At 36.8% G+C, this 13,342-nt stretch overlaps 1 protein-coding gene across 5 annotated transcripts in view; it reads right to left on the minus strand.

Moving 5' to 3' along the window:
* The window catches only part of LOC145574722 (uncharacterized), a 31,175-nt gene extending 23,303 nt beyond the window's left edge, over positions 1 to 7,872 (minus strand). Inside the window, exons 1-5 of one of the 5 annotated variants that reach the window (XM_081632572.1) lie at positions 7,695 to 7,870; positions 5,204 to 5,243; positions 4,921 to 5,083; positions 4,567 to 4,774; positions 2,210 to 2,464 (exon numbers count right to left, since the gene is read on the minus strand). In XM_081632572.1, coding sequence (XP_081488698.1) covers positions 2,210 to 2,464; positions 4,567 to 4,731 — 420 coding nt within the window. In that variant the 5' untranslated portion in view covers positions 4,732 to 4,774; positions 4,921 to 5,083; positions 5,204 to 5,243; positions 7,695 to 7,870. Of the gene's footprint in view, positions 1 to 2,209; positions 2,465 to 4,566; positions 4,775 to 4,920; positions 5,244 to 7,694 lie in introns of all 5 variants that reach the window. The other 4 variants (XM_081632570.1, XR_014098155.1, XM_081632571.1 and 1 more) reach the window with 4 other exon arrangements.
* Positions 7,873 to 13,342: the final 5,470 nt, after the last annotated feature.

Genomic DNA, 13,342 nt, shown 5'->3' on the forward strand with positions numbered 1-13,342 from the left:
AGGCGGTGATGGAAATGGTGATGAAATTATATGTAATTATATAAAATAAGATATGTCAATGTCCCGTCCCAAATCTTTCATTTCACCATGAATTTAATTACCTAGATCGCTTTTTTCTCCATGATTGGCCAGCCCTAAATCTCTCCTTTTCTTCATGAATTTGCATTACCATTTCTCATTGTTTTAAAAGTTTTTTGAGTGGTGATAGAAATTTCTGAAGATAAAACGAGTCGACGATGGATTTCCATTAACATGCCATTGTCATGAGAAAATTGCTAAGAGAATAACTACCATTTCCAACATTTGTTATTGCCAACCCACGGGCCAAGGAAGACAAAGGACAAACGATTACCAATACTATTGCAAACAATTACATGAGTTCGAAAAGGACAATCTAACGAATCCCAACCAAAGTAAATCAAAAATATGTCCTCACTAGCAAAATACAAGGCAAAAGTAAGGACTTAATTTCTTCTGGGGTCTACCCTAAGCATAAATTTCACCTTAATTAGCAACTGAAACAAAAGCTTTTACCCACTGGAAAACCATACTCTAAGTAAAGAATCTTAAAATTATCATTCTCTAAAAATGCTAATAAAACAAAGACTCTAAGATTCTATCATCGGTGTGACAAGAAAAAAAATAAGGAGATCTCATCAAATAGCTAGCTCCTTCAACTCATGAGGGTTCCTTCGGAAATGAAACACCAAGAAAAGTAATACCATCCCTCGAAGAGAGATGAGGAATTAATGAGTAGTAAACAGTTATTTAAAATAAAAAAAAAAGTTAAGGTTGTACTCTATTGAAATATCTAGCTATAAAGATAGTACACTCTCCACTACCTTCCTTTAGTTTCCTTACTTAACACCAAGGGAATATAAAAATTTGTGAGCCTAACATCCAAAAACAACCTAAGACCTTATTAATGCATCTATATCGTTGAAGACCATCCTGCCAGGTTTCAAAAATGCAGCCGCACCATCAAGTATCGGGCGAGTTGTAGCGGTTTTCAATTTTACCGAACCGAGATTTAGCGGTTAGATGTGGGTTTTTAAAATACACCGCATTTTTGGACCGAGTAGGCCAGTAGACCGATTTCATTATGAATCGCCAGAAAAATCGCTTTGAATTCGCGAAATTTTCTTCGACTCCATTGAAAACCAGAGAGTGAAAAGGAAATAGGGGGAGGAGAGAGAGAGGGACAGGAAGAGGAGATGGGTGCTATTTGAGTGGGGCTGTCAGAAAGGTGGGGGGTAGGGAAATGGGTATAGGAGAGGTGTCATTTTCAATACCACTTGTTTTGCTTTTGACCTTTTGACTACTAACTTTAACAAAAATTGTCTTTACTCTTTATGTGTTACGGTTGTTACCCAATATTTATATTAGTAAACAATTTATTTTAGAGGAATTGTACCAATAATTAATAATAATTAAAATAATACTAGAATAATTATAATAAAAAATATAATTTTTATTAGAAGAAAATGAAATAAAAATTTAATTTTAAAATTTATGAGTAATTTATTAATAAACATATAAAATTATATAACTAAAATTTAGTTACCACATCCGCGATAACAGCATCAATTCTTTGTTAAATAAGTAAAATCACTAACCGCATCGATTGGGAAGAAAGAATGGTGATTAAATTTGAAATCATGCATAGGGAATGCATGGGAAAATAAAAACAGTGGAATTTTGTTTTACAAAATTGTCTGAAAAAGAGAAAAAAGTAAGTTGGCACATTCACCAAATATATAAAGGAAGATTGAAGGAAATATTTTAACCATATATGAAAAATTCCAAATAAAAAAAAATTTAAACCCTCCTAATTGGAAACTAAGAACAAAGGGAGTACAGAATTAGATCTTTAGCATTATGAGTCATCAATAACTGTTGGCAAGAAGGCGGTCAAATTCAAGGAATGAACCATTGGCGATAAATTTTTTTGCATTATTTCAGGAACTAGCACATAAGCATACAAAGAACTTAACTATTATTTCTTCATCCTTCAATAACTCACAATGCCGACACAAACTAAAAACTAGAGATAATTGATATTATAATTTCAAGCTTGCTTAAGAAGAGGCAGGACACCAACAAATCTCCAATGCAAAAAGGCATCAAAATATGTTGAACGAAGATTTTAAATAATTAAAAGAAATAAATAAATCAATAAAAAAAAATTAAATAAAACAGAAGATACTACCTTCACATCTCTGTGTATATGACCATGAGCATGAAGATAAACAAGTGCTTTAAGAGTTTCACGAAGTAGTGTAGCAATAATAGGTTCCTCAAAGCCTTCTGGATATGTAGACTTCATTATGTGAAGGCAAGATCCTCCCGCCATATATGGCATCACAACCCAGAGGCTGTGGCCTGCTGTAAATGAGCAATGAGCACGTAACACATTTGGATGATCAATCAAACTCATTGTATGGACCTCACGACGAATTCCATCCTGCATAAGATGAAGCACATGCACTCAGTAGTAAAATTAAAATTATGCCAGAATACCAGATTATATCAAGCAAAAAACAAAATCTTCATCCTATATATTTGGGCCTGGATAAGACATAACAAATAAACATATTATAATATTTTCCACTAAGAAAAATACAGATATTATTTCTGTTGCATCACATAACATCAGATGAGGTCAAAGCAGAATCAAAAACATCACATACCTAAATGCCTACAGAGTTCAAGATGACAGAACTCTGTTGACTCAAGTACATCATACGGTCAAAATATGCCAATACATGGAAGGACAAAGAATATCTTTTATTTATTGAGTGACACTTAACATGAAAGGCAATAATATAGGCCCACAATATTTCTCCATTCACCTAGTTGAGTAAATGGTTCATTCTCGGAGACCACTGCCATCAAGGTATTATATATTTCTGAGTTGTAAGGGGTTATCAAGTATTAGTAGATGGCCAACACAAATTACAAGGCTAATGCTTCCCAAATACTGAAACTAACCAATATATGACCAATTGAAACAATTATGTCAAGTATCATACACCGCCATCTTTCATACAGTAATGAAATACAGTGGATTTTCACAATACTCAACCATTACTAAGACCACATCTGCAGCAGTCATTCAATTCTATTGCAATATGGACCTCTTTCTACCTCCATAAAACGTGTGGTTCTCTGATAATTAGGAAGGTTTGTTAGTGATTTTACTTATTTAACCAAAAGAAAACCATAAAAACCAAAAGTTAGCCATTAACAAGTACAAGGGCACATTGGAGATATGTAAAAAAAGTAGAGGGTCAATTTAGAATATGCCAAGGAAAAAAAAAAATTACATATATATATATATATATAGAAAGGCAATAATGAAAGGCCTTACATAGAATTTTTGATAAGATGGCCATTACTTGAATCAATTTTTACTTCATTCATTTTGTCCTCCACTCAATGACATACAAGACTGCCATGACGGGTACACTCCAGAACTTGAAGAAGTCTTTAATGTTTAGAATCCAATGTACATGGTATAAGCCTACTAATCAGGTCATCTCCCATATAGGCCACCATTGTAAATTTGTAACTCTATCGCCCTACTCATAATTATAGGGACTCCAAAATATTTACAACTTTAAATAATGAAATAGAAAACACATACAATAGTAATCACATGCTCTAGAGAGAATACTTCCAATAAGCAATAAGTAAAAGGAATGGTAGCAACCAATGTTACACGGAACGTGGTACGGGATCGGGAACGCGGTACGTAGGGTCTAAAGTTCCCGGAACGTTAGTTTATTTTTTGGGTTGACTTTTAATATTATAAATTAGTAAATTTTATAAGAGTAACGTTTACTAGAACCAGTATTAATTTGTAATTTCCTAAAAAAAAAAGTATTAATATGTATTATGACTACACAATTATCCATGTCATCCTTCCAATGACTCAATGAGACAGCCAAATTTTAAAAAAGTAACATTACAGCTGTACACACTAATAAATGCCTACTACTGTACACTGTACAGTATTATACTCCGTACTAAACATTATAAAAAAAAATTTAAATAAAAAGAAAAGATAAAAAGGAAGGGTCCACAACTTCTTTCTTTCATTAGGTTAGGTTTGCATGTGACTTGTCAACCGTCATCTTCTTCCCTTTATCAATTCTTCATCTCCCTCCATTAATGTAACTATTAAAAACTTCTAATAAACTTGAAATTTCAAACAAAATACAGTTGCTACTCAAGAAAATAGAAGGTTGTTACACCCATAAATGGGTACTCCATCAATGACGTTCCAGATCGCGAACCACCACGAACCGGAACGAGTCCGTTCCGCGTTTCGGGACACACGACCCGGTGCGCGGAACGCGCTGCCGTCCCGCGTTCCGTGTATCGTTGGTAGCAACTACATTCAAATAATAGTAATCACGTGCTCTAGAGAGAATACTTCCAAAAGAAGTATTTTACAATTATGAAAAAGTAGGCAATAAGTAAATGGAATGATTGCAACAACTAGATTCAAATAATATTTCGAAGTCATACAATAAGTGCAGAAATAATAAGGTAAGCACATACCAGGTCATTATTGCATCTCTCTAGATCAAGAACCTTAATAGCAACTACCTCATTGAACGGAATACAAAGAGCCCTGTACACGGTAGCACTCACACCTTCCCCAACTTCCTCATACAACTTGTATTCCTTTGCATCAACGGGATATTTTTTCTCTAGGACCTCCATTGTCCTTATAGTGCCATTCTATTATCCTCTTCACTCTCAGATGCTGCAGGTAGCATAGGAAAAAAAAATGAACGCAAGAACCAAAGCAAATATAGACATCCTCCAGATCGACAGCATATTCCCACAACTCAGCAGCTTGTGGAAGGCATTGCTCACAAAATAATAGCCTAGTAGAGACAAGTATTTTACCTATGAAGGAGCACCCACTAATAGAACACAAGTCCCAATTGCTGTAAGCTAAAATAGCTAGGCTTTTACAGAATCCACTACCTCTGGCAATACACAACAGAATCTGGATTCTCTTTGTTGATACCTAATATCAGATACGGTGCTAAACTCCACTAAATCACGTCTGAAAAGAATCTCTAGAAGCATTAGTTGGGGATATATATCACATTTTTGGATCCAAGTCCATTTTATTTCCAAAAATTGGCAACAAATAGATCTAAAGATACCAAATAGGGACACATGCCAATAGTAAGCCAGCAGGAAAAACACCAACAGGAATATTTCTGCACATAGATACAGCAGTTTTATTAAACAATTATGTTCAAAGGTGTCTAATGATAGAACATAAGATATACCAGAAAACCACTATAAAACACCATCAGTTCACACTACAATTTTAGAGCATATACACCCTCCGTTCCTTGCATTTTGTTTAACAAAGAAGGAAGGAAAGGAAGGGGAGGGAAAGAGGAGGAAGGGGAGAGAAAGTGGAGGAAGGGAAGGGAAGGGAAGAGAAAAGGAGGGGAAAAGGTGAGCTCCATTTTCTCTCCAAATCTTTCCAACCTTGGGGGATTATGCTTATTAAAGAGGGAAGAAAAATTAATCCCTTCCTTCCCCCAAAACTTTACCCAAACAAGAAAAAGTTTCCTCCTCCCATTCTCTTCTCTTCTTTTCCCTTCATTTCCTTTTGTCCAAACAAAGTGTAAATATTAACTCCATATGCTAATTGAGAGTCAAAGTTTAAGTCTGACTTTGACAACATATTCACATTAACCTATAAGAAGAAAATTAATTCGTCGTAGCATATAGTTTCATGATATCTATTATTTTTTAGAAAAAATTGCCCAAAATAATACTACATTTTTCTAGTTCTCCCACAATAATATTATCCTTTGATTTTTTTTAAAAAAATCCAAGCTATGATACCCATGTACTCGTAGCAACCCATCAGGTCACCAAACCTTAGTTTCCGGTTGCCAATCTATGTGTCATGTTCTAATTGACTTAAACTTTTAATTTAAATATGAAAATAATTTTATTTTTATTTTTATAATTCTAATAATTACAATAACATAATAACCCTCCCCCTTCTTTCTCTCTCTTCCTCTCCCTAGTTCTTTCTGTCTCTTCCTCTCCCTAGTTCTTTCTCTCTCTTCCCCTCCCATGGCACCCCACCACCGTAGCTTCCTTTCTTCCCCTTCTTCTTCCTCTCATGCTAGATGCCCCTTTGCTCCTTTCTCTCTCCTCCCCATCAATCCACCATGCCACTTCTTCTTTACCTAACCTGCCTTCTCATTTTCTCTCTCCTCTTCTTCTCTCTTTCTATTTTTGGGTTGGGTGGTTTCCAAGGGGCATTGATATGGTCTTTGGGGTGGTTAGGGTGGATTCCATGGGGTGATGGCAATGTCGGTGTTTGGATTTTTTTGGGGAAAGGTGGTTGTCTCCTTGGATTTGAGGGCAGAGGGGTAGGTGCACATATGGTGTGATGCAGAGGCATTTGGAGGTGATTTCCATGTTGGGTTGTGAGGTCGGGGCGGGGGGCGGTTGGCGTAGAGGGGAGTGAAAGTGGTGATATGTGTTTTTGTATTTTTCAAGAACGGAGAGTGGTGGTGGGGGAGTGTTGGATATGGTGGCTGAGTTGGCTTCAGTGAAGGCGCGTGGATGGTGGGTTGGTGATTTTGGTAGTGGTGGAGGGAGAGCAATTTTTTTTTTAATTTCATTTTAGGGATGAAAAATAAGTTAATTATATTAATAATGTAATTAAAAAGGAAAAGGGAAAAAAATAACGTGTTGTTTATGTAATCGGTCATTTAAATTTGTAAGAGTATAATACCCCTAAAGGTTGGATTATTCTAGAATAATTAAAGGGTGGGATTATTTTGGAAGAATCGGACAAAGGTTGGATTATTCTTCCTTATTATATTTAAGTAAACTATAGTTTTAGGTATTGTGAAAATGTAGGAATACTAGTATATTATTTACATACAGTCATACATGAATAATAGAAGAACCCTATTCTGATTCCCAAATCGGGCATAGACTAGTTGCAAAATTTATAATGTGCCTTGACTTATGCAACACGTGTTAGCTCATAAATTCATTGTGCACAACAATTAGATTCATTTTCGGAAACAAGTAAGCTCAGTAATTTATTTTATGACCCATATCAATGTATCATGTTTGTCACATAAGATTTTACAAATCATTTATCTGTAACATACAAGTGTCTTCTCACATGCCTAATGATTTTGCACCTTATATGAGCAGGCCCATCCCTGAGCAAGGGCAGGTGGGGCAGCTGCCCTGCCCAGGGAAAAAAGGTCCAATTTCATGGTTTCGTCCTGACATTAAAGAGTATAAACCAAAGCCTGCAACACATTAGCAACCAAAGTTGACTTAATTATCAAAGTAAGCTCGAAAAACTACGTTTAATTCTTATTTCATAGTTCGATCTTAACATTAAAGGGTTCTGCAATACATTAGCAACCACATTTGATTCAATTATCACATAAGTTAGGAAGAAAAGGCATATTTGATTCAATCATCAATTAGGCTCATAATTTTATTTATTAACGACATAATCGCTGGTTATGATCTTTCATGATCTTAGTAATTAGAACCAATAGTTCAGATTTCCAAACCCTAAACTAACTACACTGACAATTAAATTAAATTAAAATAAACCCTAGATTGTGATATTGATACGATGATTACAAAAGGAAACACCAACCTACCTCAGAAGCTGCTTCAAAGGGGGATACAGGTATTAGAAGGCGCTTCAATGGAGAACATCATAGGCGCTTCAATGGAGAACTGAGAAAGAGAAGAAGAGGTATAGCTACGTTCATTCGGGTCTTTTTTTCCTTTTTGAGTTGTTGACATTTGAGAATTATAGGCAGAGGCGCAGAGCAATTCCATGGGTTGGACCGTTGAAGCCTTGAAGGTACGGATGTCAATTCGGTTAACTGGTCGGTTTCGGGTTGGATTTATCAGTTTTGTAAAATAAAAGATTGGTTTACAACGAGTTGAATGATTAGCAGGCCGATTCAATTTAATTTTGAAAATTATTCAATCGGCTTGGTTTGGTTTTTTATTGCATTTTTATTTAAGTTGGGTTATAATCAGGTCGGGTTGTAATCGATTCGAATTATAATCAGCTCGAGTTTAACAGGGTCGATTTGAAAATGGATTTTTCCTATTTAAAGAGGATTTTTATTCAAAACAGAACGGGCCATTATCGCTCCAAGTTGTAATTGTTCAAGTCATTATCAGTCTAGTTTAAACTAGGTCGGTTTGAAAACGGGTTTCGATTCAAAACAGATCGGGTGATATCGGATCGGGTCATCGTCGATACAGGTCATAATTGAAATGGGTCGGTTTGAAAACAGATATTGGTTCAAAACATATCAGATAAAATCTGGTCTGATCATTATCGGTTTAAGTCATAATCGATTTAGATTGGTCGGTTTGAAAATGGGCCTATTTCGCTGTCTTATTGTGCCTTCGGGACGCAGGCTTCTCAAAGGAGGGGAGAATGTGCCTATGGCTCTCCGACATCGGAAATTGAGGAGGACGAAACCTTCCATATATGAGGGTTGATACCTCAACCAAATAGAGGCCTTTTGTGTAGGACTTTTTGTCTTGCACCAAAGCATATTCTTGTGGCCCAGAGAGGATTATATCTTGTAGCGGTGTCATGTTGACTTGGGGTGTTACATTATATGTTGGTGCATGAGTGATTTGGTTATTGGCTCTAATTGATTTGTCCTATGTCTTTAATTGAGGCATGAACACAATCACTCTGTAATTAAAAATAAAAATTAAGTTACTTTAATGACTTATGTCATTATCAAAATGTTTGATAGTAAAATAGGGTACATGTCTTTGATGAAAAGATTGAAGAAAAAATGGGAACTAAAAGGGGGACTAGTGTTGACTGACATAGGACATGATTATTTCATTGTCAGGTTCTCTAATCTTGGAGACTATAATCATGTTCTAACTTTGGATGCTTGATGACAATTATCTAACTATTCTCAAATGGGTGCCCAATTTCATCCCAGACAATGCTCCTTTGCGTTTTCTTACAGCTTGGGTTAGAATACCTCATCTTTCAGTAGAGTATTTTGACAATGAATTCTTGAAGAAGGTGGGGGGAGGGGGGAAATTGGAAAAGTTATTAGGATTGATAATAACACCGCTTCTGCTCAACATAGTCAAGTTACTCATTTGAGTGTGGAATTGGACTTGTCAAAACCTCTTTTGTTTAAATTTTGGCTCAAGGGTTGTGTTTGGCATATTCAATATGAAGGCCTTAGCATGATATGTTTTAAATGTGGAAAAATTGGGCACCAAGGAGATAGTTGTCCTCTGAATAATGCTACACATATGGAAGAAGAGGTGGAGTTAGAGGTAAACATGCAGCAACATGTTGAGACTAAGTCCACTCAAGTCATTGAGAAGCAGGACTATGGTTCTTGGATGATGGTGAAGAAACCCCCGCCACGTAGACGGCCCTCCAGGCCAGAGAAACAGCCGATGACAACTGGGCATGAGGGTGTCGCTAAAGATCCTAATAAAAGTCCACCACCATGTTGACTGTTGATTGTTGGTGGTGGACTTTTATTAGTTAATTAATAGTTATTTTGGGAAAATCATCCCAAAAAGATGGTGGTATGGCAGAGAATAATTCCTTTAATTTAGGAATATCAAATCAAAATCCCATAATAAGTGGCCAATTCTTAGGAGGCTCAAAGAAGTGGCAGGAGATTATTAGGAAACAAAATATTAGCAAATCAAATTATATCCTAAGAGATAGAACCAATTTGTCAACTAATGATGTGATAGTTAAATCAACTCCAAATTTCACAGCTGGTAAAGAAAATTCACCAATTATTTTCTAAGCCAACAACGAAGCAACACAGAAGCCATCTCCTCCGAACCGAACACTGCCTCCCCTACGCTCCCTCTAGTGTCCCAAAATTCTGCCTCTCTTACCCATGTCTCACCTACTCCCGACTCTAATTCAACTACAGATTCCCCCGGAGAAAATAGTGTGTGCAAGAAGTCCAATGGAGGAACCATATTTATACATCACCTACCCCCTGATTCATGATGAGTGTCATTTATGGCACTCATTCAGCTTCTTTTAGGATGATTTTTCATTACTTTTATATCTCTTTTATCTCCTTTTCTCTAGTTTTACTTGTAATTTCTCTATTTTGCATGTTCTTTATATGTTTCCTTATTTTCTAGCTTTTCTTAGTGATGAGTGACATTTATGTCACTCCTAGGATAGTGTTTATGCCTTGTTTTAGCTTGTCTTAGGGTGTTTTGTAGTTGTGTTGTTCAAATAATGCGTACATACATGTCTCGATGTGATTTTAATGAAATCGCGTATATTGTTGTATGCTTGCCTTCATTGCGTGTTTGCACCGTTCCCTATACCTTATTGCTTCCCTTGGTGTTTGTGCTTAGGTATTTGAAGTCTTGGATTGCAAAGAAGAAGCCAAGGAATCATGAGAGAAGAATCGAAGAAAGCAAGGTGCAAGGGCGCAAATAATGTGCGGGCGCGCAGCCCTGTGAGAACCCGCGCAAAATTGGCGAAATTGCAAAATCGAGGCAGAAAGTTTTGCGCGGCCTGTGCGCGACATGTGCGCGGGCGCACACCCACACCGCGCGGGCGCGCACACCCAAGCACAAGCCGCGCAACCCACAAATGCGCGGGCGCGCAGGCTGCTGCGAGGGAGCGCAGGCCGCTGCGAGGGCGCACGCGCGAGCGCACAGCTACCATGCGCGGGCGCACATCGGGTCCTGTTCAGCGTTTTTGCGCGATTCTTTATATATTGCGGGGCTTGTTTTGTAAAAAGGAGAACTTGATTCCTTTAGATCTTTTTCCTAGTTTTAGGAGAGCTTCTCTCTCTAGGTTTAGCTTAGGGTTAGGGTAGTTTAGAGAGAGAAAGTGAGGGTTTCACCATTGTTGAGCTTGGATTTTGAAGAAGAAATTGATCATCTTTTCTATTGATTTACATCTTCAATCAATGAGAATCTCTAACTCTCTCTCCTCTATTTTTATTGCTTTGATTTTTATTATTGTTTTAGTTGTTGGTATTACTTGTTAATCATGTTGATTCTTGGTTATTTGTTGATTAATCTTGTTATTATCGTGATTAGTGAGTAATTTCCCCATTAAGGGGATGGTTGTGGTGTAGTTGGATCTTGAGAATGTTCAAGGGTTTGGAATTGATTTATTGTGATTAAAGTCTTTATATGCTTGATGTTCTTCAATCTACTTGCAAAATGCATGTTGTTAGTTGATTGGGAGTGAATATTTGCTAACATGAAACGGAAGTTGACTTAGCTAAGTTCATTTATATCGATTGTTATTTGATAGTACCTCCTAGTATATGGTTCTAATGTGGAAACATAGAGGCTATGTTAGGAGAAGCCGATTAGCCCCGGAAGGCGGTTAGATTGGACCTTACTTCGATATTCGAGCATGTTTAGTTCATAATTAATTCAACTCCTATGCCTTTGTTTATGTTCAAGTGAATGCTACTCCTAGACCATTTCCCTTAATGTTTTATTTCTTGTTTTAGCATATTTAGACTTTAGTTTATTTATCTCCTATTCCGGACTAGCTTAATTGTCGATAACATTTGGTGGTGTTTATCCGTTCTCTGTGGTTCGACCCCTATGCTTGCCTTATACTCGTATTAGGTTTGTTTAGGTTGTATAAATTGTATTTGATCTAGGGATAGACAATTGACGACGCGTTTATTCCCTTGTCACTTAGTTTATTTTTCCTTTTCTCCTTTACTCGTTTGCTTTTCTTTGATTTTAGGAGAATGGTGATGTTCGAGAAGCTCATTGGCGTTCTCTTAGGGCAAACAATGCCAAGGTTGCAACTCGGTTCTTCCACTTGAAGCTCAAAGGTGTTGGAGTGCAAGAGTTAAGTCTTCAAGGCCGCGCTCTCATGCCGCATGGACATTAAAGACGGAGTTGAACCCACCGTAAAGGCCTTAAGTGACTGCCTCCCCAACATGCATCATCCGGAACGCACGGGAGAATCATTGAGCGCATGAAGCAAATTTCCCCTGCTCCCAGGCGCGGCCGCGTGCGAGGGAGGAGCAGCCGCGCAGCTCTCTCCCCCCTGTTTTGTACCCATTTTGATGCGGCCGCGCTTAGGGATGAGAGGCCGCGCCAATTGTGGTTTCTTTTGGACGTCTAACTAACTTCTCCTTAGTTAGTTTTACTATATATAGAATTCCTTCATTTCTAGAGAGAGAATTAGCTTTTAGATTTAGTTTTTGATGAAATTTTGATTAGAATTTAAGAGAGAGAAACTCTTGATTTTGAAGATTTTGTTCTTATATTTTAGAGAGAGAAATTTGGTATTTGATGATTGTTACATTGTGATCTTCATTCCTCTTTGATATTGATCAAAGTTTTGTAAGAATTCTTTCCTTTTCAATGCAATTTTATGTTTGATTTTTGATATATTGTTGAATTTCTATTGTTTGTTTGGTTTTGATTGTTGATATTTGGATTACAATGTTGATGATGAAATTGATGATTACTTTTGTTATGCTTTTCAATTTTACCATGAGTAGTGAGTAGTTCCTTTTCTAGGGAAGTGGTGAAGCATGTATTAGTGATAATCTATAGCTAGTTTGTGGTTTTTGATTGATTTGTTGATGTGATTAAATTGGTTGATGAAATTTGTGCATATGTTTGATTTGAAGAGGAGTAGCTAACCTTGATAAGGATTGCATAATAGTTTTCAATGACACGAACAATTGATTTGGAAGCTATTATTATGGATTGATATTGATTTGCGATTTTCCTTTGAAGTCATTTGTAGAGACATCTAGCTTGACCCTAGGAAATAGCTCTTTGAATGATTTTGATTGCAAATATCATTTTCCCTCGCATTGCTTGATTGATCAAATTCCTGTCAAATTAGCAAGTTTATCATTAGTGCATGTGGATCCTAAATTCCCTAATGTTTTGATGATTGATTTCCATTTGTTAGCTTTGAATTGATTCGACAGAATAGACCAACCCATCGTTTTAAGATTTCGAAATAGCTTAGCTTAAGACCTTAGCAAATACCGCTTTCCCTTGGGTTCGACCCGGACTTACCCCTATACCTAGGGTTGGGCTTGGTTTTACAAATTTTGTTTTGATCGGGGAATCTAGAACTCAACGACCTAGGTTTATCCCGCGTAAAAAATGGCGCCGTTCTCGGGGAAGGCATGGTGATTTGCTATTGTTGATTGATTCTATTCCATTTGTAGCCGTGCTATTGATATTTTGCTTTCTTTTAGGCTACATTTGTAGCCGTGCTATTGATATTTTGCTTTGAGTTTTGTATGCGTAG

The sequence above is a fragment of the Chenopodium album genome, chromosome 13, assembly GCF_948465745.1.
Source record: "Chenopodium album chromosome 13, dcCheAlbu1.1, whole genome shotgun sequence".
Taxonomy (NCBI): domain Eukaryota; kingdom Viridiplantae; phylum Streptophyta; class Magnoliopsida; order Caryophyllales; family Amaranthaceae; genus Chenopodium; species Chenopodium album.